Source organism: Cervus canadensis, chromosome 31 (assembly GCF_019320065.1).
Source record: "Cervus canadensis isolate Bull #8, Minnesota chromosome 31, ASM1932006v1, whole genome shotgun sequence".
In the NCBI taxonomy this organism is placed as follows: Eukaryota; Metazoa; Chordata; class Mammalia; order Artiodactyla; family Cervidae; genus Cervus; species Cervus canadensis.
In genome coordinates, this window is record NC_057416.1 from 18,143,817 (window position 1) to 18,168,251 (window position 24,435).

The 24,435-nt window shown below is 44.5% G+C and overlaps 2 protein-coding genes across 8 annotated transcripts in view; one reads left to right on the forward strand and one right to left on the reverse strand.

Annotated features, from left to right (window-relative positions):
- Positions 1 to 3,278, forward strand: part of MTUS1 (microtubule associated scaffold protein 1) — a 181,274-nt gene extending 177,996 nt beyond the window's left edge. For all 7 annotated transcript variants that reach the window (XM_043454624.1, XM_043454623.1, XM_043454625.1 and 4 more), the window contains 2 exons: positions 2,052 to 2,149; positions 2,720 to 3,278. In XM_043454624.1, coding sequence (XP_043310559.1) covers positions 2,052 to 2,149; positions 2,720 to 3,014 — 393 coding nt within the window. In that variant the 3' untranslated portion in view covers positions 3,015 to 3,278. The remainder of the gene's footprint in view (positions 1 to 2,051; positions 2,150 to 2,719) is intronic.
- A 2,871-nt stretch (positions 3,279 to 6,149) lies between these two features.
- Positions 6,150 to 24,435, reverse strand: part of PDGFRL (platelet derived growth factor receptor like) — a 76,491-nt gene continuing 58,205 nt past the window's right edge. Inside the window, exons 3-6 of the mRNA XM_043454298.1 lie at positions 22,241 to 22,392; positions 14,533 to 14,826; positions 9,089 to 9,228; positions 6,150 to 7,637 (exon numbers count right to left, since the gene is read on the reverse strand). Of these exons, the coding sequence (XP_043310233.1) occupies positions 7,449 to 7,637; positions 9,089 to 9,228; positions 14,533 to 14,826; positions 22,241 to 22,392 (775 nt within the window). The 3' untranslated portion in view covers positions 6,150 to 7,448. The remainder of the gene's footprint in view (positions 7,638 to 9,088; positions 9,229 to 14,532; positions 14,827 to 22,240; positions 22,393 to 24,435) is intronic.

The following is a 24,435-nucleotide window of genomic DNA, read 5'->3' on the forward strand; positions in this document are numbered from 1 at the left end:
AGGGCTAGTTTCCTCTCCAGTAAAATGAGGAATTGGAAGAGATACTATTTTAAGGCCAATCACTACCCAGTATTTAATTCCAGATTTTCCCGCCTCATGTTTTTATCGTGCATTCCTTTATACTTCCTGGAAATTCCAAGGCTCCCTCTGTTTTACATGCTAGTCACATTTTGGGATATTTCACCTGGTTGGCTTGTCCTAAGTTTTTTCTGGATAATAAGATGTTGGTGCTGGGAATGTAAATTGGTACAGTCACTGTGGAGAACAGTATGGAGGTTCCTTAAAAAACTAAAACTACCATATGACCTAGCAATCCCACTCCTGGGCGTATACCCTGAGAAAACCACAATGTAAAAAGACATGTACCCAGGGCTCTTGGCAGCATTATTTACAACAGCAACCTAAATGTCCATCACCAGATGAATGGATAAAGAAGATGTGGTATGTATATACAATGGAATAGTACCTCAACCATACAAAGGAATGAAACTGGGTCATTTGTAGAGATGTGGATGGACCTAGATACTGTCATACAGAGTGAAGTAGGTCAGAAAGAGAAAAACAAAGATCGTGTATTAATGCATATATATAGAATCTAGAAAAATGGTAATGAACTTACCTGCAGGGCAGGAATAGACAGACGGAGAGAATGGACCTGTGGACCCGGGAGGGGAGGGTGGGACGAGTTGAGAGAGTAACACTGACATAGATACATTACCAAGTGTAAAATAAATCGTTAATGGGAACGATGTATAGCACAGGGAGCTCAGCGTGGTCCCGGTGATGACCCAGAGAGCTGGAAACCGGGGAAGGCTCGAGAGGGAGGGGATACACATATACACGGAGCTGATTCACACTGTTGTGCAGCAGAAACTAACGACACTGGAAAGCAATTATACTCCAGTTAAACACACACCAGCGCTGCACAGAGTTGAAATGAGAGTAGCTTAGTCACAGGCAGCAGTGACAAGGGCTTAGCACGAAATTGGACAGAGCTGTGATGTCTCCTCCAAGAGGGTGATGAACTCTTACCTTCAGAAAGTGAGCAGGGGTGTAATCAGCTCTTCATCATTGCTGATTCAGTGTCTTCTGGGCTTTTCTCCTTTAATCTCGCAGATCAGTTTTGCTTGCCTCTTGTCCTTCCCAGGCTAAACTTTCAAGGAAAACAAACATGTCTTTAGTTCAGCTAAGAAGGGGTGCCTTTTGTCATGTACTTCTTTGTTTGGAGGCTCCATGGAGCTCTGTGGATTGCACCGAGCGGCCACTCTGAGTGGCCATGGCCATTCTCAGTGGCCACGCTGACGAGTCACCGTGATTAAGGTCGTGTTAAACACTGCCACGAACTGAGTTTTCATCAAATGTGGGCTTTTTTTTTTTTCTTCCCAAATTGACCATGAGAAGCTGCAGTGTCTCTGATACATGCTGGCTGCCTGGCTGCGGTTTTCTTTATCACCGTGAAACTGAAAGAGGCAGAGCCTCCAAGGGCAGGGCGCCAATTCTCGGGAATTCTAAACCAGCGTGACCTTGGAAACATCAGTAACCCCTGTGTGTGTGTGTGTTCACATGCCCTGGCACACGTTTGAAAAGTAATATCCGTGTGCTCTGTTTTGCTGCAGTAGATTCTTTTTTGCAGTGCATCAGTGTAGAGACATTCAACATACTATTCAGAGTAGCCGTTGACCTATATACGTTACCGTGTGTAAAACAGCCAGTGGGAAGCTGCTTTATATAGCACAGGGAGCTGAGGTCAGTGCTCTGCGATGACCTAGAGGAGTGGGATGGGGGATCCAGGGGGAGCAGATATCTGTATACATACAGCTGATTGACTTCATTGTGCAGCAGACACCAATACAACATTGTAAAGCAATTATACTCCAATAATAAATCTTTTAAATAAAATAAAAATACTATTAACCTTGAAAAGAATTAAAAAAAAATCTTTTCTAAATTAAATTTCTGTAGTATGCACTGGTATCAGGAAGGTACCTCACGGAATAAGGGGCCTATGAAATTTTTAATGTATGAATGTTGGCACTCTCGTTTATGCCAAGGTGGACAATAACACAGCGCTGGTGGACAAACTGAAGCGATTCCAGCAGGAGAATGAAGAACTAAAAGCTCGGATGGACAAGCACATGGCAATTTCGAGGTAAAAATGCCACTGTCCTGTTTTCCCCAAGCTCCTCCCTGCCTCAAACATGAACACTGAGTGTTCCTTTCTTAGCACCACTCCTGTCCCTCCTGGACTGAAGCGAGTGGTTAAAGAGGTTCTGATTTCTGCCTGGGAAATGACTGCAGCCCGTGGCGCCTTCACTCAACCAAGGGGCCTAGACCAAAGGCTGAGTCCTCAGCGGGCACGCCTTCCCTTCCCAGGGAAAGCTGGCTGATGAAGTGGAGAATGCCCTCAGAGAAGGATCATCACAAGCAAACAAACCCCAAGCAGCAAACGCCGCCCCGCCCCCCCACGAGGGTCCTAAGACACACACAGCCTGTCTGTGGGTGCGTTACTAGGTCTACTACGAAACTGCCTCAAAGTATAGCTTTTCCTTCGGCTCCAGCTCACACTTCCCGGGTTCCTCTGCCAGCCCAGCCCCCGTGTACAGCAGTTCCTTTCATTCCAGAGATCATCTGGGGGCTCTCAAATTTAAAACAGAATTTTTTTTCAGCCTCTTAAAAATAAAAAGACTCACATGATTTCTGTCTCCTTTCTGTCTGCCAGGCAACTTTCCACGGAGCAGGCGGTCCTGCAGGAGTCGCTGGAGAAGGAGTCCAAGGTCAACAAGCGCCTCTCCATGGAGAACGAGGAGCTGCTCTGGAAGCTCCACAACGGAAACCTGTGCAGTCCCAAGAGGTCCCCCACGTCCCCCGCCACCCCCTTCCAGTCGCCTCGGAACTCCGGCTCCTTCCCCAGCCCCAGCGTGTCTCACCCAGATGACCTTCCTGGGAGCCACAGACAGACTGACGGTGTCTCTGCAGGACTGACCCCGCCCGCAACTGCGCACCACCCGCCCTAGAAGTGGGAAGCCCCGGCCCGAACCGGCTCCTCCCACATGAGACCGGACTCCGGAGGAAGGCGTCCGACCCGGTCCAAAGATGCTATGGGAACGGATCTACATGGACACTGTCGCACAAAGCACTTACAGGACGGGAAAAACCTTGGTCATTGCCTTTTTCACCTATGGGTAAAGGGGAAAACTCTCAGGGGCCTGTTAAGATAAAGATTTATATAACCTTTGTAACCTTATATAACCTTTGTAATTTATATAACCTTCACCACAGATACCTTCTTGTGATTCTTCTTTTGGTCTGACTGGGGCTGTGTGGATGGAGCAGATGGACCCGGGTGTCGTGTGTGTCGACCGCTGCCTCCCTTGGTGTGTGTTGAGCTGAGCATCTCTGGAGACATGTTCATCAAGCAGTCCTCAGTGTAGACATCTCTGCAGAAGTCATAGAGGGAAGAGCAATAGTTGCTGGAGTTGGGATTCTTCACTACCGGCCTGCTCGGCCCTCTGAACTGGGGGAAAAGTGGGGGCCACAGAAGCAGCTCTGACTTCCCCGGGGCTGTACCTTCTCTGCATCCTTTTGGGGTACCTTGTAGGCAGCCTTTCAGTGTTCAGCTGTGTCAGTTGAAACGAGCTAGATTTTTTTTTAACTTACCCATGTGAACATGAAATACTACAATCCATTTTCTCAGGCTATGAGCAAATGCAGAACCCTAATTTTGCTTGAAAGAAATCTGTATAAAGAAAGAGCAGTACCCATGGATTGCTCTCTGCCTTATTTTTAGCTTGATCTGAGCTATTCTCAGTGATTTCAACTGGCTTCTTCTCTCCCATCCCCATCCCCCTGCCCCTCTCTACCCCATCCAGAGCCACAAAAGCAAACCTTCCACCTCCTTCCTGCTTTTTTCTGGGATAAGGAATATGCTTTGCCAAAGCCAGCTCATCTTCAAGGTGCTCACCACTTTTCCAAATAAACCAGGGACTGGTTCCAAAAGTACAAATTTGGGGACATCCTAGAGAGATTAAAGAACGAGAAAGAGTCGATAGCTGACAGAACTGGGAAAGATAGGATTCAGTGCTTTTGGATGACTAAGAGCACCTTACTAATAGAGCAGGCTGGGGAGAGAATGCTAAATTTTCACGTACCTTTGAAGAATCATCCTGTCCTGGGGAAGACTGCAGAATGGCCAGTCGGTGGGGAAAATGCGGCTTGTCCAGCTCTTCTCCAGGTTGCATTTCAGTCCCTCTTCAAAACATCACTTACTACCTCCCCCAGTTCTAATATGTTGGGGGAAGTAGAAGGAAAAACTGTGGCTTTTTTCTCTCCTCTGCGTGTGTCAAGCTTGTGCTGTCAGTATTTACTAATCAGCATAGCTGACATTCAATGGCTTTACAAATAACCCCTATAGTAAGAACAGGTTAGGCCACTAGAGGTGGATCTTTGAGTTGTCACTTACACATACACTACAAAGCAATGCTCAAATTTCACCAAGCTAGGCTTCAACAGTACGTGAACCAAGAATTTCCAGATGTTCAAGCTGAATTTAGAAAAGGCAGAGATCAAATTGCCAACAACCATTGGATCATAGAAAAAGCAAGAGAGTTCCAGGAAAACATCTGCTTCATTGACTACGCTAAAGCCTTCACCTGTGTGGATCACAACAAACTATGGAAAATTGTTAAAAAGATGGGAATACCTGACCACCTTACCTGCCTCCTGAGAAATCTGTATGCATGTCAAGAAGCAACAGTTAGAACTGGACATCAAACAACAGACTGGTTCCAAATCGGGAAAAGAATATGTAAAGGCTATATATTGTTACTCTGCTTATTTAACTTATATGCAGAGTACATCATGTGAAATGCCAGGCTAGATGAAGCAAAAGCTGGAATCAAGATTGCCAGGAAAAATATCACTAACCTCAGATATGCAGATAACACCACCCTTGTGGCAGAAAGCAAAGAAGAACTAAAGAGCCTCTTGATGAACGTGAAAGAGGAGAGTGAAAAAGTTGGCTTAAAACTCAACATTCAAAAAGATCATGGCATCTGGTCCCATCACTTCATGGCAAATAGATGAGGAAACAATGGAAACAGTGACAGACTTTATTTTTTGGGGCTCCAAAATCACTTCAGATGGTGACTGCAATCATGAAATTAAAAGATGCTTGCTCCTTGGAAGGAACGCTATGACCAACCTAGACAGCATATTAAAAAGCAGAGCCATTACTTTGCCTACAAAGGTCCGTCTGGTCAAAACTATGGTTTTTCCAGTAGTCATGTATGGATGTGGGAGTTGTACCATAAAGAAAGCTGAGTGCCGAAGAATTGATGCTTTTGAACTGTGGTGTTGGAGAAGACTCTTGAGAGTCTCTTGGACTGCAAGGAGATCCAACCAGTCCATCCTAAAGGAAATCAGTCCGAAATATTCATTGGAAGGACTGATGCTGAAGCTGAAACTTCAATACTTTGGCCTCCCTGATACGAAGAACTGACTCATTGGAAAAGACCCTGATGCTGGGAAAGATTGAAGGCAGGAGGAGAAGGGGACGACAGAGGATGAGATGGTTGGATGGCATCACCGACTCAATGGACATGAGTCTGAGCACGCTCTGGGGGTTGGTGATGGACAAGGGAAGCCTGGCATGCTGCAGTCCATGGGGTCGCAGAGAGTCAAGACACAACTGAACAAATGAACTGACACAGTGGACTGATATTCATGATGCATTGTTTGTTTCACTAGTGATTGTTTCTAAAGTCTTTAACCTCTGACACTTGATTATGTATGTAACCTTTCATGTTCATTTCTGATAAATGGGAACGTAGGTTCACTGCCACCTCCTGGAATCTCTCCCTGCTCACTTTCCAAGCTGTCCTCGAGGTCATTAGCCAAAGTGGGGTTTGTCATTCCATCCCCTGCACATGGTAAATCTTGTGCTGTTCTCTGTGTCCTCCATGCCATTTAAGTGTCTGGGGTAATCATTCTGACACAGTTAATACAAAACGTCTTCAGAGAATGGGAGATGATGAGAGAGGAAATAAAACAGAACTTTAAAACTATTTTGAAACCAAATGTTACCACTTAGGATGCAAAATGTTGGCACATCATAAAAACATGAGTGTGTAAACAGCCATAGTTGTGCTCAGTTTGGAGTGATGCAAAGTATTTTAATCAAATAAATAATGCTGGAATATTCTATATAAGGGTTGCATCCTCTGACATAGTTCACTCTCCAAAGTGTTATCTAGTTTACACCATAGGAATTATCTCCTCTCAACCTATTTCCTAGGAATTTCCAATGCAACCAAAAAATTGGACATGAGCTGAAATTTACCTCCCAGAGCTAAGACTTCAAGATTTTCTAAATTTAAAGCTACGGGTATTTGAGAAATAATAAACTTTTACTGGTTTTAATGATAGTTTCTGCTGTATGAGATAAGAAAATTGGAACAGCTACAGTCTACATATTTTGAAGATGGTAAAAATAAGCCTAAACAAAGTGGAATCTTCCTTAACCTGTGCATCTATTTTATATTGAAAGTTAAACATTTAAAAACACATACTGGGCTTCCTTGGTGGTCCAGTAGTTAAGAAGCCACCTTGCAATGCCAGGGACACTGTTTCAATACCTGTTTGGGGCAGATCCCACATGCCGCAGAGCAGCTGAGCCAGTGCTCTAGAGCCTGCGAGCTGCGACTACTGAAGCCCACGCGCCTAGAGCCTGTGCTCCACAACGAGAAGTCAGTGCAGGGCAATGACCAGCAGCCCCTGCTCCCCGCAACTAGAGAAGGCCCACGTGCAGCAACGAAGACCCAGGACAACCTAATGATCTTTAAAAAAAAAAAAAATGCTGCTGTTCTTACTAAATGTCTAATCTAGAACTAGTAATTCTGAGTGCAGCAGTTTTAAAGTTTATATGATATTTTTTGATACTTCATATCATACAATAGTTCATGTATAGTTGAACTATGTATACAAAATCACTACATTTTTAGATTCTCTCATAGTGTGGTTGTGATACCCAAGGCAATATTAGGTATTGACTCAAGCATTGCTGCCAACGAGTGCTTCTGGATGTACTTCTGGATGCTTCTGGGTGTACTTCAAGCAGACTTAAACAACAAGCACTTAGCCCTTTTTTTTTTAACTTTTTACAAAAACTTGCTTCTTTAATAGAAATGATTATATAAAGTTGTTTACATATATGCCTTCTGAGTAGAAACACTAGAAATGCATATACGTAGGTCAGCAGTCAGAATACATGCTTTCTGCTAGGAGAGTTAACACTTCTATAATTAGACCGGATGACTTCCTTTGAGTTTGGAGGTCTGGGTCTGACTCAAGGCAGAGCCTGGGGTTTGGCCCTGGCAAAGACAAAGAACCCCAGAGCTGGTTGCGGACACCAGTGGGCTTTCCGTCAGTTCATTTATACTTCGTCTTCCAAGTCAGGAAGACTCCACAGTGGTGGCTACTGTGGTCTGTCCTTGGAGATTCTGAGCAGTGCAAATGTAATAACCTGCGTCAATGGTCTCAAAGTCTTCAATGCTCAGGACACTCTGGGAGATCCTTGTGGTGTGCCCAAGGCCTCTGTGGATCAGCCGCCAGGAGTCCTGAATCGTCACGGGCCTTTCATCCTGTTGAACGACACCCACGGGGGCTGGAGCACAAACCACGCGCCGCTCTCAACAGCTCCCATTCATCTGCCACTGCTGAGTATCCCTTTCAAAGCGCAAAACACATGCTCCTACAGGACTATTTGGTATGCCCAGCTCATGGGCGCTCTGACACTGTCTAGTCAGTTTAGGCTGCATTTTTTCTTTTCCAAGCAGAGTCTTGAATTTCATTATGCTGTTTGGCTCTCTCTTCCTGCCCTTTTCTTCAAGTTTCTACTTAATATAAATTTTACTCTTTGGGAACTTCAAGAATGTGGGGCTGGTATTAGGCATAAAGATACAGATAATTTTTCCACTGCTTTGCTGTTGACACTGCTCATATTCACCCCATGGCGCAGTGGTTCTTACAGAACTTAGAAGCCCAAAGCTCTCACCTTGTAAATGAATATGAGCTCTCAACTGCTCAGATTTGGGGGAGGGAGACACGATTAGTCAAATGTGCCCTAGGACTGCAGTGGGCGAAAAGCTGTGCCCGGCCTGGATAAAATTATACCCGAGGTGACTTCACTCCCTATTTCTAGAAAGTGAGATGGTCACTCCTGAGATGCTTCCTCCAACTTCAGTGATATGTAGTGTATTCTGAATTAGTTTAACACGATCGTAATATTTATAGTATTACTGAATTAATACCCTTTCTGCTAATAATTAGCAATGTAAAGAAACCAAAAAACCTCTCATGCAAGCTATTAATGTCTTCTAAATGGGACAACACTTCAGAAACAAGTACTTAGCACTGGGAAAGCACCATTCTCCAGGAGAGTTATTTTCCCCCAATCACAGCCCTTCACCCAGAAACGTATTGGCTGCCAAGCACATCTTAGGATGCAAGATCCAGATCTCTTCTGGCAGCAAGGGGATTGTTCCATGTTGGTAGCGAGGCTGTCTATTTTAGTGAGCAGAACAGGCCCATGGCTGCATGTGCTGGAGCTGCGTTTTTGGCAAGTCTATTTTAAGATAATCTCAGCCTCACGGCACCTTTTCCAAGACCCGGGTTTACATGCCAACTTGGTGGGTGTCTGCTAAGAGCTCTTTGCCCCGGGAACCAGCTTTTACATGGAGAAGGCTAAAGGACTCCAGAAGGAAGGTAGATTAGCCTCCAACTGACCCAAAATTAAGACTGCAAACTGAGATAGGGGTTGAAGAAAGGAGGCCCCCTCCTTTCCTGTTCTTGCCCCTGTCCCCTTCCTTCGGGGTCATGAAGAAAGATAATACAAAAGAGGGTACATTAACTAAATTACCTAATGGAACCCAGTCACTTTTTTTTTCCTATTCTAAAAAAAAAAGCCATTTATTGGATTGGCCACAAAGTTCCTTTGGGTTTTTCTATAACAGGGAAAAACCTGAATGAACTTTTTGGACAACCGAATATAAACATACTGAAACATCTTAGGAGCAAACCAGTGCATGCTTACCTTCTGCCCTGGGTAGGTCCACTTGAATTCCACCTCCACATCTGGCTCCCCCAGGACTGTACAGAGGACACTCACATCATCTCCCCCCTTCACTTTGTTCGCAGAGGCCAAGATGGTCGTTGAGGGAGGGCCACTGGGAACTGGAAGTGAGCAGGGACAGTGGCGTGAGAGGACATCCATGGGCAAGGGTGACAGACACAAACCAACAGACGTGTTCTCTTCTCTGGGCAGATATGGGACATCCCTGCCTTTCTTCAGCTGCCCAACTAGCATCAAGCCTGCTCTGTCCACTACCTGGAGTTTTATGATGCCTCTTCTCTTTCTACCTTGGTGGTCCAGAATGGGGTGGACATCCAAAGGCCCCCAGACATTCCACTTGTAATGAGAGGAGTCCAGAAGATCTGCGAGGAGCTCATGTGAATCAAAAGGTGGAGAGAGAAGAAGGGGCTTGGGAGCAGAACAAGGGGAAGGAAGAGAAGGTGGTCTGGAGGGAGGACCACCGACAGAGGAAGAGGGACAGACAGGCATATGGCTCAGCAGCCTCAGGAGGAAGAGGAGTGAGTCAGAATCCACCAACGAGACAGACGCTTGCAGGACGGGCGTGTGGGATCTCTCCTTCGCGGCACTGCAGAGACAACATTCTTCATCAGGCTCAGTCTATTAGAGTAGCTTCGAGCGCAGCATGGATCCAGGAATGTGCTGGGAGAGGAGGGTAAGGCAGGGAACCAGCCAGACATGGTCTCTGAGCCCCGGGGCCTCCATTCCAGCGGAGGAGGTGCACCCTCAAAAGGTCACTGTGTGGTGGGTTTAGAACCTGAGCTGTGGGAAGAACCAAAGGAGAAGCCCAGGGTGCCGCGGAAGTTCAGGATGGTCTGAGAAGCATGAAAGGTTTCCTTAGGGATGTTTGGACTAAAATCTGAAGGCCTGCAGGGAAAAGGAGGGACCAGCAGACAGGCCCCAAGGGGAGTAGAGGGGAACCCTGGGGAGGGCAGAGGCCAGCACTGCAAGACCTTTCAAGCCATATGGAAGATTTTAACTTTGGTTCTAGGAAAAGTTCATTAGTTCAGAGGTTCATTGGTTCAGTGGTTTATTTAGCCCACAGAATGGTTTTAACTGGACCAATAATCAGTTACTGGTAGAAGATGGAGAAAGCGTGGGCATGGAAGGGACCAATTGGAAAGGTACTCATGTTAGACCAAGGAAGAAGTGATGATAGTTGAACTCCTTGCAGTAGGATGGACAGCAGAATTCAGGGGCTTTGATGGAATGAGTCAGGACTGGGAGGAGCTGGGAGTGTTTTGGGTTCCTGCACCCCGGAACTGCAGCGCCATCACTGGGATGAGGGCAACTGAAGAACCAGGCCTGGAAGGAAGGCCCAGAGCTCAGGAAAGGGCCTGTGCAGCAGCTCAGTGCAGATGTTAGAGAGACAGTTGGGTACAGGAAGCTGGCGCATCCAGATCCAGGCCACATCCATTCCCCGGGGAGTGATTAGTAAACAAATATGCAGCAGGGTGTGGCTATGGTTGAGACCACCCAGGAGGAGCATGGGGACAAAGAAAGTGCCTGGGGGAACTCCAACATTTAAAAGCTAGGAGACGCAGCTCATTCTATGAGGCCTCCATCACCCTGATACCTAAACCAGACAAAGATATCACAAAAAAGGGAAATTACACGCTGATATTCATAAAAATCCTCAACAAAATACGTGCAAGCCAAATCCAACAACACATTAAAAGGATCACACAAGTGGGATTTATCCCAGGGATTCAAGGATTCCTCAATGTACGTGAATTAATGTGATACATCATATTAACAAACTAAATAAAAACCATACGATCATCTCAATAGATGCAGAAAAAGCTTTTGACAAAATTCAATGCCCATTTATGATAAAAAGTGTCCATTAGGTGGGCACAGGTAATTATTATATTACCTCAACATAATAAAGGCCATATATGACAAACCCACAACCGACATCTTTCTCAGTGGTGAAAAGCTGAAAGCAGTTCCAATAAGGTCAGGAACAAGACAAGGGTGTTCACTCTCACCACTATTACTCAGCATAGATTTGGAAGTCCTAGCCACAGCAGAGAAGAAAAAGAAATGAAGCGAATCTAAACTGAAAGGAAGAAGTAAAACTATCACTGTTTGCAGATGACATGATACTAAACATCAAAATCCTAAAGACACTGCCAGAAAACTACTAGAGCTCATCAAAGAAATTGGTAAATTTGCAGGATATAAAAAAATACACAGAAATCTACTGCTTTCCCATATACTAATAATGAGAGATCAGAAAGAGAAATTAAGGAAACAATCCCATTTACCATCACACCAAAAAGAATAAAATACCTAGGAATAAACCTACCTAAGGAGGCAAAAGACCTGTATTCAGAAAACTTATATAAGATGCTGAAAAGTGTGAAAGTGAAAGTATCAGTCGCTCAGTCGTGTCCAACTCTTTGCAATCCTATGGACTGAAGCCTGCCAGGCTCTTCTGAACTTGGGATTCTCCAGGCAAGAATACTGGAGTGGGTTGCCATCCCCTTCTCCAGGGGATCTTCCTGACCCAGGGATCAAACTCAGGTCTCCTGCACTGCAGGCAGATTCTTTACCATCTGAGCCATCAGGGAAGCCCCATAAGATGCTAATGAAAGAAATAAAAAATGACACATACCGAAGGAGAGAGATACCATGTCATTGTCAAATGACTGTACTACCCAAAGTAATCTATGGATATAAATGCAATTTCTATCAAATTACCAAAGGCATTTTTCACAGAATTAGAACAAAAAACTTTTAAATTTATATGGAAACACAAAAGACCCTGAATAGTCAAAGCAATTTTGAGGAGGGAAAATGGAACTGGAGGAATCAGCCCCCTGACTTCAGACTTTACTACAAAGCCACAGTAATCAAAATAATATGATTCTGGCACAAAAACAGAAATATACATCAATGGAACAGGACAGAAATTCCAGAGATAAACCCAAGCACCTATGGTGCTAATCCATGACAAAGGCGGCAAGACTATACAATGGAGACGAGACTGTCTCTTCAATAAGTAGTGAGGGAAAACTGGATTGCTACATTTAAAGAATGAAATTAGAACACCTCCTAACACCATACACAAAAATAAACTCAAAATGCGTTAAAGACCTAAATGTAAGTCTGGATACTATAAAACTCTTAGAGGAAAACACAGGCAGAACACTCTCTGACATAAATTACAGCAAGATCTTTTTTGATCCACCTCCTAGAGTAATGAAAGTAAAAACAAATATAAATAAATAGGGCCTAATTAAACCTAAAAACTTTCACAGAGCAAAGGAAGCCATAAACACAATGAAAAAACCCACAAAATGGGACAAAGTATTTGTAAACAAAGTGATTGACAAAGGATTAATCTCCAAAACATACAATCTGCTCAAGTAACGCCGTATCAAAATAACAAAGAACCCAATCAAAAATGGGCAGAAGATCTCAATAAGCATGTCTCCAAGAAGACATATAGATGGCCAAAAATCACATGAAAAGATATGCAACATCACTGTTTGCTAGAGAAATGCAAATCAAAACTACAACGAGGTATCACTTCACACCAATCAGGATGGCCATCATCAAAAAATCTACAAACAAGAAATGCTGGAGAGGGTGTGGAGAAGAAGGAACCCTCCCATCCTGTTGACGGGAATGTAAATTGTTACAACAGTATGGAGAACAGTATGGATGTTTCTTTAAAAAATTAAATAAAAGAACCACCAAATGATACAGCAATCCTACTTCTGAGCACATATCCAGAGAAAACCATAATTCAAAAGGATAAATGTACCCAGTTATTCATTGCAGTACTATTTATAATAGTCAAGACATGAAAACAACCTAAGTGTCATTGACAGAGGAATGGATAAAGAAGATGTGGAACATCTATACACAGTGGAATATTACTCAGCAGTAAAAAAAGAATAATGCCATTTGCAGCAAAATGGATGGACCGAGAGACTGTCATACTGAGTAAAGTCAGACAGAGAAAGCCAAATATCATATGATATCACTTATATGTGGAATCTAGAAAAATGTTACAAATGAACTTATTTACAAAACAGAAATAGAGTCACAGACATAAAAAAAAAATCTATGGTTACTAGGGGGAAAAAGCAGGGGAGGGATAAATTGGGAGATTGGAATTGACATATACACAGTACTATATATAAATAGATAACTAATAAGGACCTACTGTATAGCACAGGGAACCCTACTCAATACTCTGCAATGCCCTATATGGGAAAAGAATCTATCTAAAAAGAGTGGATATATGTATATGCATAACTGATTCACTTTGCTATACACCTGAAACTAGCACAAGAATGTAAATCAACTATGAAAGTGACAGTGAAGTCGCTCAGTTGTGTCTGACTCTTTGCGACCCCGTGGACTGTAGCCCACCAGGCTCCTCCGTCCACGGGATTCTCCAGGAAGAATACTATAGTCCAATATAATTTTAACAAAAGAAAAATCCTGCAAGAGGCAAAGAGCTGGCAAAGATGATGAGAATGCTGTGGCTAAAGAAGCAGGGGCAATGGGACCAAGGAAGAGGGGCTTTTTTGTAGGCGAGGTAAAACCTAGAAGGACGAGGACAGAAAGCTGTCTGCTGAACTTAATAGCCTAGGAGGCCCTCTAGCCACGGCTGCCTTGGTGGAGCTAGGGGAGAAGACCAAGGAGCCGGGTGGGAGGGAAGCACCCCGACGGGGGCCGGGGAGGGCTCTTTCAGGGAGCCTGGCTGTGACGGAGGAGAGAGATGGCTGCAGCCCAGGGTGGCGAAAGGAGGCTTGAGAGAGTTATTTGACAGCAGAGTGTTGGAAGCTGTGGCCTCATGAATAAGCCCCAGGGCTGAGGCTCAGAGTCATGAAGGAGCCCAAATTCCCATCTCAGAGAGCAGTCAGCTCTGGGGCCGCCCATCCGATCGCAGAAATGCCTGGGCAGGAACACGGCTGCAGAGCACTCTGCCTCACACGAGGACCATCAACCGGGCTCATGTCAGAGTGCTCCGAGTGAAAACAGGAGAGAGACCCTCCTCTCCTCCCTCGCAGGGCTGGCCAGGGAGCCTTCTGTCCTGGAGGTCGGGGGAGGCGCCTCCCACCCCCCGCCCCTGGCGCCAGCAGCCAGGATGGAGAGCACGGGAGGATGCCACAGGGATGTGGCCTGCTGCTGATCACGCACGTGGAGCCTGGACCAGAGAGCACGCTGGAAGGAGCTGAAGAAAAGGGAGTTGGAGTGGGGGCAGTCATAGGAAAGAATGTAGAACATTCTAGAAATGACAGCGCTGCAGAGGAGCCTTTAAGAACAGCCATCTGTGCCTCCTACTCTCCCGCCATCACTGGGGACAGCGGTACCCCACACTGACCAGCCGGAAGGGGCTCGCGTCTCGCCCCGGAAGGGCTTACCCTGCGCGTAGAGCAGCTGGTACTTGACGGAGATCTGAGACTTGCCCCCCGCCTCCGCCTTGCAGTAGACCACCCCCTGGTGGCCGGAGTGAGGCTGCAGATACACAAAGCCTCTCTTCAGGTCGTAAACGATGTCCGTTCCGTTGGCCGGGATCTCCTTGGCCGGGAACTCCCTGTGGAGGGTGACCTTGGCCGACAGGACGGTCACTCGGCAAGGAACCACAGCCTGCCTGTCCGGGTTCAGGTAGACGACATCAAAGTGACTGGGAGAAGGTACGAAGAGTTCGCCTTTCTCTGCAAAGGGAAAGACACGGGCTCGTTTAGCCTGGAGAAACAGGGTGAGAACACTTAAAGGGATGCTTACATTCAGGGCACGAGAATGAGAGGCGATTGGCAGTGTAGCCCAAACATGGAGTCCTTAGGAATTGAAAAGGCCATTTTAACACATTAAGGGCTTTCTTGGTAGCTCAGAAGGTAAAGAATCTGCCTGCAATGCAGGAGAACTGGGTTCCATCCCTGGGTGGGGAATCTCCCCTGGAGAAGGGAATGGCAACCCACTCCGGTATTCTCGCCTAGAGAATCCCACGGACAGAGGAGCCTGGCGGGCTACCGTCCGTGGGGTAGCAAAGAGTCGGACAGGACTGAGCAACTAACACTTTCTTTCACTTTCATTTTAATACATTCCTGACCAGGGGATTTTTGCAGAAACTAATGCCTGTGGCCATCGGGGTGGGTAACAAATGACTTATTAATATGTCTCTGGTCAGTAAGTTGTTAAAAAATGAGTTTCCTTTTTTGGATAAAGGATGTTACTTCCTATCTTCTTGAAACAAAATCAGTATTACTTCAAGCCCAAATCAGGCCCACTGGTTTACCCCACCGAGGAAGCAGTGAAGGGGACCGGTTTCCTTGTGCTAAGAGCAGTTTTAACACCTAGGAACCCTCTGCCGAGTCTCTAAAGAGATCAGCCCCACAGCCCTCGCTCAGTAACTGGGAGGGACTTTCCCGCCCAGCGAGCCTCTCTGAGCCAGGCCCGATGTGGTGCCGGTGTCCTCACAGGCCAGGGGATCTCATTTCTGCCCGAGGTCAACGGAAAGAGAATTAAGCAGGGACACACGAGGAGCCAGCTAGTCTCAGGTTCTGAGCTCTATTTTGGCGGCCACTGGGCTGCGGACCTTCAGCCTGTTTCTTACACTCTATCTGTTCCCTGAGAAATCACCCTGCATGTTCTTTAAGCTCTTGATGGTGGCATTTTTTTTTTTTTTTCCCAGTTAAGGCATATGGGATCTAGTGCCCTGAGCAGGGATTGAACCCAGGCCTGCTGCACTGGGATTGCAAAGTCTTAGCCATTGGACAACCAGAGAAGTTCTGATGATGGCATTTTTATCGTAGAGAAATGAGAACTGGTTTCCCTGTACTTTGCTCAGCACGGTCAAGGGACTCTGGATTGTGGGGGGTGTTTTTTTGTTTGGGGCATGAAACATTAAATACTTTGTTTTCTGGATCATTCCATGAGAGATTATAGTGATTGCTAAGAGAAATCATTGAACTGAATCACACCCCAACCTTTTGTTCAATTGTCTCCTATGTTTTCCAACCATATTTCTGAAACAGTTATTCTTGGCTTGCTTCACTAGCCTTTGTGCCCTAGTTGTATGACTGGTTTTTACATTGAGAACAGAATTCCTGGACACAATAGCAAATGCCATCAAGGGCCAAGAGTTCTTTGCCTATAAGTATTATAATATTTTTAATAATACCAGCATCTCTAACATGGAATCATGGCTCAGGAAATCTCCACCTTTTGTAAGACCTTCCATCAGGCCAGGCAATTTGCGCCACTTTACAATATGTTACCTTTCAGGCTTAGGTAAGACTGCCTTGGTCAATATCTTACCTAACACCCCTGTGTTCAAATGGAGTAAGTCCATATGGCCTTGAATCTGTCACTTCATCTCTCTGTGCTTCAGTTTCCCTGTTTCTAAAGAGGAGAATCTGGAGCATTTGTATTAAACATCTCTTTGTCAGTCAGTTCAGTTCAGTCGCTCAATCATGTCTGACTCTTTGAGACCCCGTGGACTGTAGCACGCCAGGCTTCCCTGTCCATCACCAACTCCTGGAACTTGCTCAGACTCACGTTCATTGAGTCCACTGATGCCATCCAACCATCTCATCCTCTGTCATCCCCCTCTCCTCCTGCCTTCAGTCTTTCCCAGCATCAGGGTCTTTTCCAATGTGTCAGTTCTTTGCATCAGGTGGCCAAAGTATTGGAGCTTCAGCTTCAGCATTAGTCCTTCCAATGAATATTAAGAGTTGATTTCCTTTAGGATTGACTGGTTTGATCTCCTTGCAATCCAAGGGGCTCTCAAGAGTCTTCTTCACCACCACAGTTCAAAAACATCAATTCTTCAGCACTCAGCTTTCTTTATAATCCAATTCTCACATCCATACATGACTACTGGAAAAACCATAGCTTTGACTATACAAGCCTTTAAAGGCAAAGGAACGTCTCTGCTTTTTTGATATGCTATCTTGGTTGGTCATAACTTTTCTTCCTAGGAGTAAGCGTCTTTTAATTTCATGGCTGCAGTCACCATCGGCAGTGATTTTGGAGCCCGAGAAAGTAAAGATATCTTTTTAGCAAATATTTAAGGAAGGTGTGATTGTCAGATTCAGAAAGAACTTTTGTTTTAAGGTTTTGTACAGGAATCTGACCCCTTCATGGATCGCAGGCCTTGTCTTGCAAAGGGGTTTGTGTAACTCAATGAAGCTGTAAGCCATGCCATGTAGGGCCACCCAAAATGGATAGGTCATGGTGGAGAGTTCTGACAAAATGTGGTCCACTGGAGCAGGGAATGGTAAACCACTCCAGTACACTTGCTGTGAGAACCCCACGAACTGTATAAAAAGGTATGACACTGAAAGGTGAGCCCTCCCAGGTCAGAAGGTGCCCAATAGGCTACTGGGAAGAGTGAGGACAATTACTAATAGCTCCATGAAGAATGAAGCATCTGGGCCAAAGCAGAAACAACATTAAGTTGTGGGTGTGTATGGTGATGAAAGTAAAATCTGATGCTATAAGAACAGTATTACCTAGGAACCTGGAATGTTAGGACCATGAATCCAGGTAAATTGGACATGTTCAAGCAGGAGATGGCAAGAGTGAACATCGACATCTTAGAAATCAGGGAACTAAAATGGATGGGAATGGGTGAATTTAATTCAGATGACCATTATATCTACTACTGTGGACAAGAATCCCTCAGGAGAAATGCAGTAGCCCTCACAATCAATAAAAGAGTTCAAAATGTAGTAGTTAGGTTCATCCTCAAAAAACAACAGAATGATCTCAGTTCATTTCCAAGGCAAACCATTCAACATCACAGTAATCCAAGTCTATGCCCCAATCACTGATGCTGAAGAAGCTGAAGTTGATCAGTTCTGTGAAGACCTAGAAGACCTTCTAGAACTAACACCAAAAAAAGAGATGTCCTGTTCATCATAGGAGACTGGAATGCAAAAGTAGGAAGTCAAGAGATATCTGGAGTAACAGGCAAGTTTGGCTTCGGAGTACAAAATGAAGCAGGGCAAAGGCTAACAGAATTCTGCCAAGAGAATGCACTTGTCATAGCAAACACCCTTTTTCAGCAACACAGAAAACAACTTTACACATGGACATCACCAAATAGTCAATCCCAAAATCAGATTGATTACATTCTTTGCTGCCAAAGATGGAAAAGCTCTATACAGTCAGCAAAAACAAGACCGGAAGCTGACTGTGGCTCAGATCATCAGCTCCTTATAGCAAAATTCAGGCTTAAACTAAAGAAAATGGGGAAAACCACTAGGCCAGTCAGGTATGACTTAAATCCCCTATGAATATACAGTGGTGGTGATGAATAGATTCAAGGGATTAGATCTAGTAAACAGAGTGCCTGAGGAACTATGAATAGAGGTTTGGAATATTGTACAGGAGGCAGCGAAGAAAACCATCCCAAAGAAAAAGAAATGCAAGAAGGCAAAGTGGTTGTCTGAGGAAGCTTTATAAATAGTTGAGGAAAGAAGAGAAGTGAAAAGCAAGGGAGGAAGGGAAAGGTATACCCAACTAAGTGCAGAGTTCCAGAGGGTAGCAAGAAGAGACAAGATGGCCATCTTCAATGAACAATGCAAAGAAATAGAGAAAAACAGCATAAAGGGAAAGGCTAGAGATCTCTTCAAGAAAACTGGTAATATCAAAGAAATGTTTCATCTAAAGATGGGCACAATAAAGGACAGAAACGGTAAAGACCTAATAGAAGCAGAAGAGATCAAGAAGAGATGTCAAGAATACCCAGAAGAACTACACAAAAAAGATCTTAATGACCCAGTTAACCATGATGGTGTGGTCACTTACCCAGAGCCAGACATTGTGGAGTGTGAAGTCAAGCAGGCCTTAGGAAGCACTGCTGCCAATAAAGTTAGTGGAGGTGATGGAATTCCAGCAGAGCTATTTAAAATCCTACAAGATGGTGCTTTTAAAATGCTGCACTCAATCTGTCAGCAAATTTAGAAAACCAGCAGTGGCCATAGGACTGGAAAAGGTCAATCCTCATCCCAATTTCCAAGAAAGGGCAGTACTAAAGAATGTTCAAACCACCAGACAACTGCACTCATCTCCCATGCTAGTAAGGATATGCTCAAAATCCTTCAAGCTAGACTTCAGCATTATGTGAACAGAGAACTTCCAGATGTTCAAGCTGGTTTTGGAAAAGGCAGAGAAACCAGAAATCAAATTGCCAACATCAGTTGGCTCATAGAGAAAGCAAGGGAATTGCAGAAAAACACCTACCTCTGTTTCACTGACTACGTTAACATCTTTGACTGTGTGGATCACAACAAACTGGAAAATTCTTAAAGACATGGGAATATCAGAGCACCTTACCTGCCTCCTGAGAAACCTATATGCAAGTGAAAAAGCATCAGTTAAATTAAAAAAAAAAAGAAAAAAAACAAACAAAAAAAAGAAACACAAAAACAAACAAACAAAAAAAAGCATCAGTTAGAACCAGACATGGAACAATGGACTGGTTCCAAATTGGGAAAGGAGTATGTCAAGGCTGTATATTGTCACCCTGCTTATTTAACTTATATGCAGAGTACATCATGTGAAATGCCAGACTAGATGAAGCACAAGCTGGAATCAAGATTATGGGGAGAAATATCAATAACCTCATATACACAGAAGACACCACCCTTAGGGCAGAAAGCGAAGAGGAACTAAAGGGCCTCTTGATGAGGATGAAGGAAGAGAATGAAAAATCTGTCTTAAAACTCAATATTAAAATAACTAAGATCATGGCACCCGAAGGAGACAAGGTGGAAGCAGTGACAGATTTCCTCTTCTTGGGCTCTAAAATCACTGAAGATGGTGACTGCAGCCATGAAATTAGAAGACAATTGCTTTTTGGCAAGAAAGCTATGACAAACCTAGACAGTGTGTTGAAAAGACATCGCTTTCCTGACAAATGTCAAAGCTATGGTTTTTCCAGTGGTCATGTATGGATGTGAGAGCTGGACCATAAAGAAAGCTGAGCACCAAAGAATTGATGCTTTAGAACTGTGGTGCTGGAGAAGACTCTTGAGAGTCCCTTGGACTACAAGAAGATCCAGCCAGTCAATCCTAAAGGAAATCAGTCCTGAATATTCATTGGAAGGACTGATGCTGAAGCTGAAACTCTAATACTTTGGCCACCTGATACAAAGAACTGACTCATTGGAAAAGACCCTGATGCTGGGAAAGATTGAAGGCAGGAGGAGAAAGGGACGACACAGGATGAGATGGTTGGATGGCATCACCAAATCAATGGACATGAACTTGGTCAAACTGCAGGAGATGACAAGGGATAGGGAAGCCTGGAATGCTGCAGGCAGTGGGGTCTCAAGGAGTCTGGCAAGACTTGGCAACTGAACAACAACAGGAATCTGAACCAATGTTCATGCAAAGCCAGTAGAATAAGTGAACAATTTGAATTTCAGAACACAAAAATGAGGCCTTATTTTCTATACTCTAATCCATGTTTTAAAAGAAGGGACCACACCAGTTGCTTTAACCAACAGAAAAATGTATTTGCCAAGTGAATGAAGTAAGCAAGGCTGCAGAAAGAATATATGAATGAGCAAGCAAATTACTATCTATAAATTAAATCTGCCCAATTTTCATTTATTCATTCCTGGACATTTATTGAGCATATACATATTTTTATTAATTCAGTTGAATTGTTGTAACTTGATAAATTGCAAAAACTGAATTTCTTTTAAAGTAAAAAAATTCTGCCATCAGTAGAATCCATCTACCAAAAAAAAAAAAAAGATGTGTTCAAGTTTATATTTAAAATTATAGATCACAAATGCCTGTACAAATATACTTGGTATCTACTCAAGTGGATGACAAACATTGCTTTAAAAAACAAAACACACGGAAATGTAAGATTTCAAAAAAATTAGAGTTAATAGGCTATAAACTAAAACCCAAGTTATAACAAACTCCATACTTGGTAAAGTGCTGGTTCATATGGTTTTACCACACGTGTAAACTGGAGCCAATGCCTCTTACTATGAGGAAGCCCTGCTGCTGGTAATGTTTCCCCCCCACCCCATGCCCTGGTCTTGATATGGGAGGTGGTTACATGATCTGGGAGGTGGTTAACTTGAGGATCATTCACTAAGCTGCAGAGTTGTGATTTGTGTATTTCCCTTAGTATAAATCATACTTCAGTACAAAGTTAGAGCAGAGGAGGGAAAAAACCCTCTGAGAGCCTCCTGGATGAAGATTGAATATAAATATAACTTGTAGCAGTTGCTTAATCAAAAATTGAACAAATTAACAGTCAAAAGAAGCTTCACAGTGTTTACAATCAAACTCTAGGAAACACACATACATAATGGATGCCAGACGTTTCTCTGTGTGGGTGGTGGGGAAGCACATGTTCTGAGAGACTCCAGAGCCAACAGCCTCCGTAACAGCCCATCTTGGTTCTCTAATGCCTGAAAAGACAAAGCGCTAAACCCTATCTTGAAAATTCAACTGGACTCTCAGTGTTGAGGAATAAGAAAACAATACAATCCATTAAGTCACATCAGATTGGTTATTAAGTCTTATGTGTGTGCTTAGTCACTCAGTCTGTCGGACTCTCTGTGACCCTATGGACTGTTTCCTGCCAAGCTCCTCTGTCCATGGGGATTCTCCAGGCAAGAATACTGGAGTGAGTTGCCATTTCCTTCTCCAGGGGATCTTCCCAATCCAGGGGTAGAGCCTGCATCTCTTAAACCTCCTGAATTGGCAGGCAGATTCTTTACCACTAGTACCACCACACGTCTGCTGGCTGCCATATTGAACAATGCAAGTACAGACTCTGGGACCAGACAGTTCTGGGTGCAAATCCTGGTCCAGCCACTTCCAGCCATCTGACTGAAGGACTTACTTAACTCCCTCAACCTCCACTTTCTCATTGAAAAAAAGTACACACACATATATATTTATATGTACTTACCCTGAAGAGTTATTACAAGACTTACATTAAATAATTGATGTAAAGCCTGAGCTTTTCAGAGTCTGGGAAACAGGGAGTGTTCTCATTGTCCTTATCTGATAATCGGCAGACAGAGGGAACCTTTAATATGGGCAAGTCCAGAAGTCTGGAGAGTTCTGCCGATGCAGCCAGCCTCTTACCTGTGAAGAAGATGTAGGTGGAGCCTGTCTTGGCCTCGTCTCTCCTGCAGACGTAGCCGGTGCAGAGCTGTCCCCAGCAGCTGAACTCGCCCGTGTCGGCTGCGGTGGAGTTGACCAGGGTCAGCTGGCCGTAGCGTTCATGCTGCTTCACACTGTCAACAAGAGCAAAGCCGGTCACCAGGGCCGGGACCCGGCACCCATCTCTCTCTGCTCCATCATCCTCACACGTGAAGCCCCAAGGCTCCGGGCAGAGGGCCCTTCTCAGACGGCACTGATGAATAAAAGGTGTACTGGGGGAAAAGTGTGTTGGGGGTAGGTGAGGAGGCAGAGGGGAAAGCCTTTCTTAGCAGTAGGCTAAGACAGTGACATTTGACATCAATGACAATGACATTTTCTCAAGAGAAGACATTCTCTTCGACCTCAGAACTGGGGTTTCCTTAAGTAAAATCACTGGTGTGTTGCAATGCAGTCACACACGTTCAGCCACAAAGCCTTGGATGGGCATTTTGCCTTCAAATTTGGTTTCTAATGAGTTTACTTAACAGCAGGCAAAGTGAATGAAAGCATACAGCAATATCCAGGATGCAAAACCTCTTTAATCAGTAAGAATAAGTCTCTGAACACAAGCTTGGAATCTTTGAGATGGTGAATTACTATATTTCAGATAAGAACTTCCCCTTAAGAAGATCAAGCCAGTCAATCCTAAAGGAAATCAACCCTGAATATTCATTGGAAGGACTGATGCTGAAGCTCCAATACTTTGGGCACCTGATGTGAAGAGCCAACTCACTAGAAAAGCCCCTGATGCTGGGAAAGATTGAGAGCAGGAGAAGGGGGACAACAGAGGATGAGATGGTCGGATGGCATCACTGACTCAATGGACATGAGTTTGAGTAAACTCTGGGAGATAGTGAAGACAAGGAAGCCCAGCATGTTGCAGTCCATGGTGTCACAAAGAGTTGGACACAACTTAGCAACTGAACAACAAGGAAAAAATGCATGGTTGCTAAGATGTGGAGCCCCAATCATGTACCCACCTTTGGTCAAGTATTTAGAGCTTTGGGCCACTTCTCCTCTGGCCTCACACTATTATTTCTACCTTTATTTCCTCATTTTTTATCTCTCATATTTTTATCATGTTGCATGTGAACATACTTGCCAACCCCTTCAGCTCCTCGTTGAAATGAGGACAGAAAGAAACATGTGTTATTATCATCTCTGGGATTAGCCAATTGTCATGGTAATTCCCTGTATTATATTATGTTAAGAACCTAGATGTATCATCCTTGGTTTGACCCCACCCCCACCCCCCACCCACCCTGTATGGCCTCAGCCTGTGAGGATGCCAAAATAAATGGTCCTAACTGAGGGTGAATCTCCAATATGCACATGCCTCACCCCTCTGGAATCCACATACTTTTCTGACACAGTCGAGATTCTTCCATTGTAGGTGGCTATAACACAGGTTCAGTCACCACTTTAAATTTAGCACACAGGACCACGTCGGGCTGGTTGGTCTTCAACACAGCCTGTTCTGGCCTCTGCGGAATAGCTGCTCAGCCCACCAGTTCTGCCAGGAGGTGCCTCTCTACTCCCACTGCACCAGTCAACTGCACGGAAATCTCTCCTCCTTCAGGAAGCTTCTAATTAGAACCAACTCAGGAATCGCCCTGCTTTCTCCCAGTGACGTAACTGGCTTCCTCCCCCTCACCCATCCAATACCTCTGGCTTCCTGTTACTACAATGCACGGGGACAACTTTGAGGGCAGGGATACCGCCCTATTTGCTTTATATTCTCTGAGCAACAAATCTGCACACAGCACAAAGCAAAAGTTCTCTAGAAACGAGGGGACTGACATGAAGTTGCACAACAGTGTTGGAACTGGAAAGAACCTTAAAAAGCAGGAATCCAGCTCCCAATTTTGTGAATGAGGAGACCGGGTCTCAGAGAGCAAACAGGACTTTCCTGAGACCCACAGCTGGAGAACAGCTGAACAAGACTGTTTTCCTTAAATCAATTAAGTGTGTGCCCAGTACCCACTCATTAGATGATAAATGCATCTAAAGCACTTGCTGCCACGCCTGGTTCATTGTGCTATCTTAATTGTATCTTAATTACATACACGGGTAGATTAGTAGTAGTCACTGTGAATAATACAACAACAGATATGCACATCCAACATTGTGGATGGCCC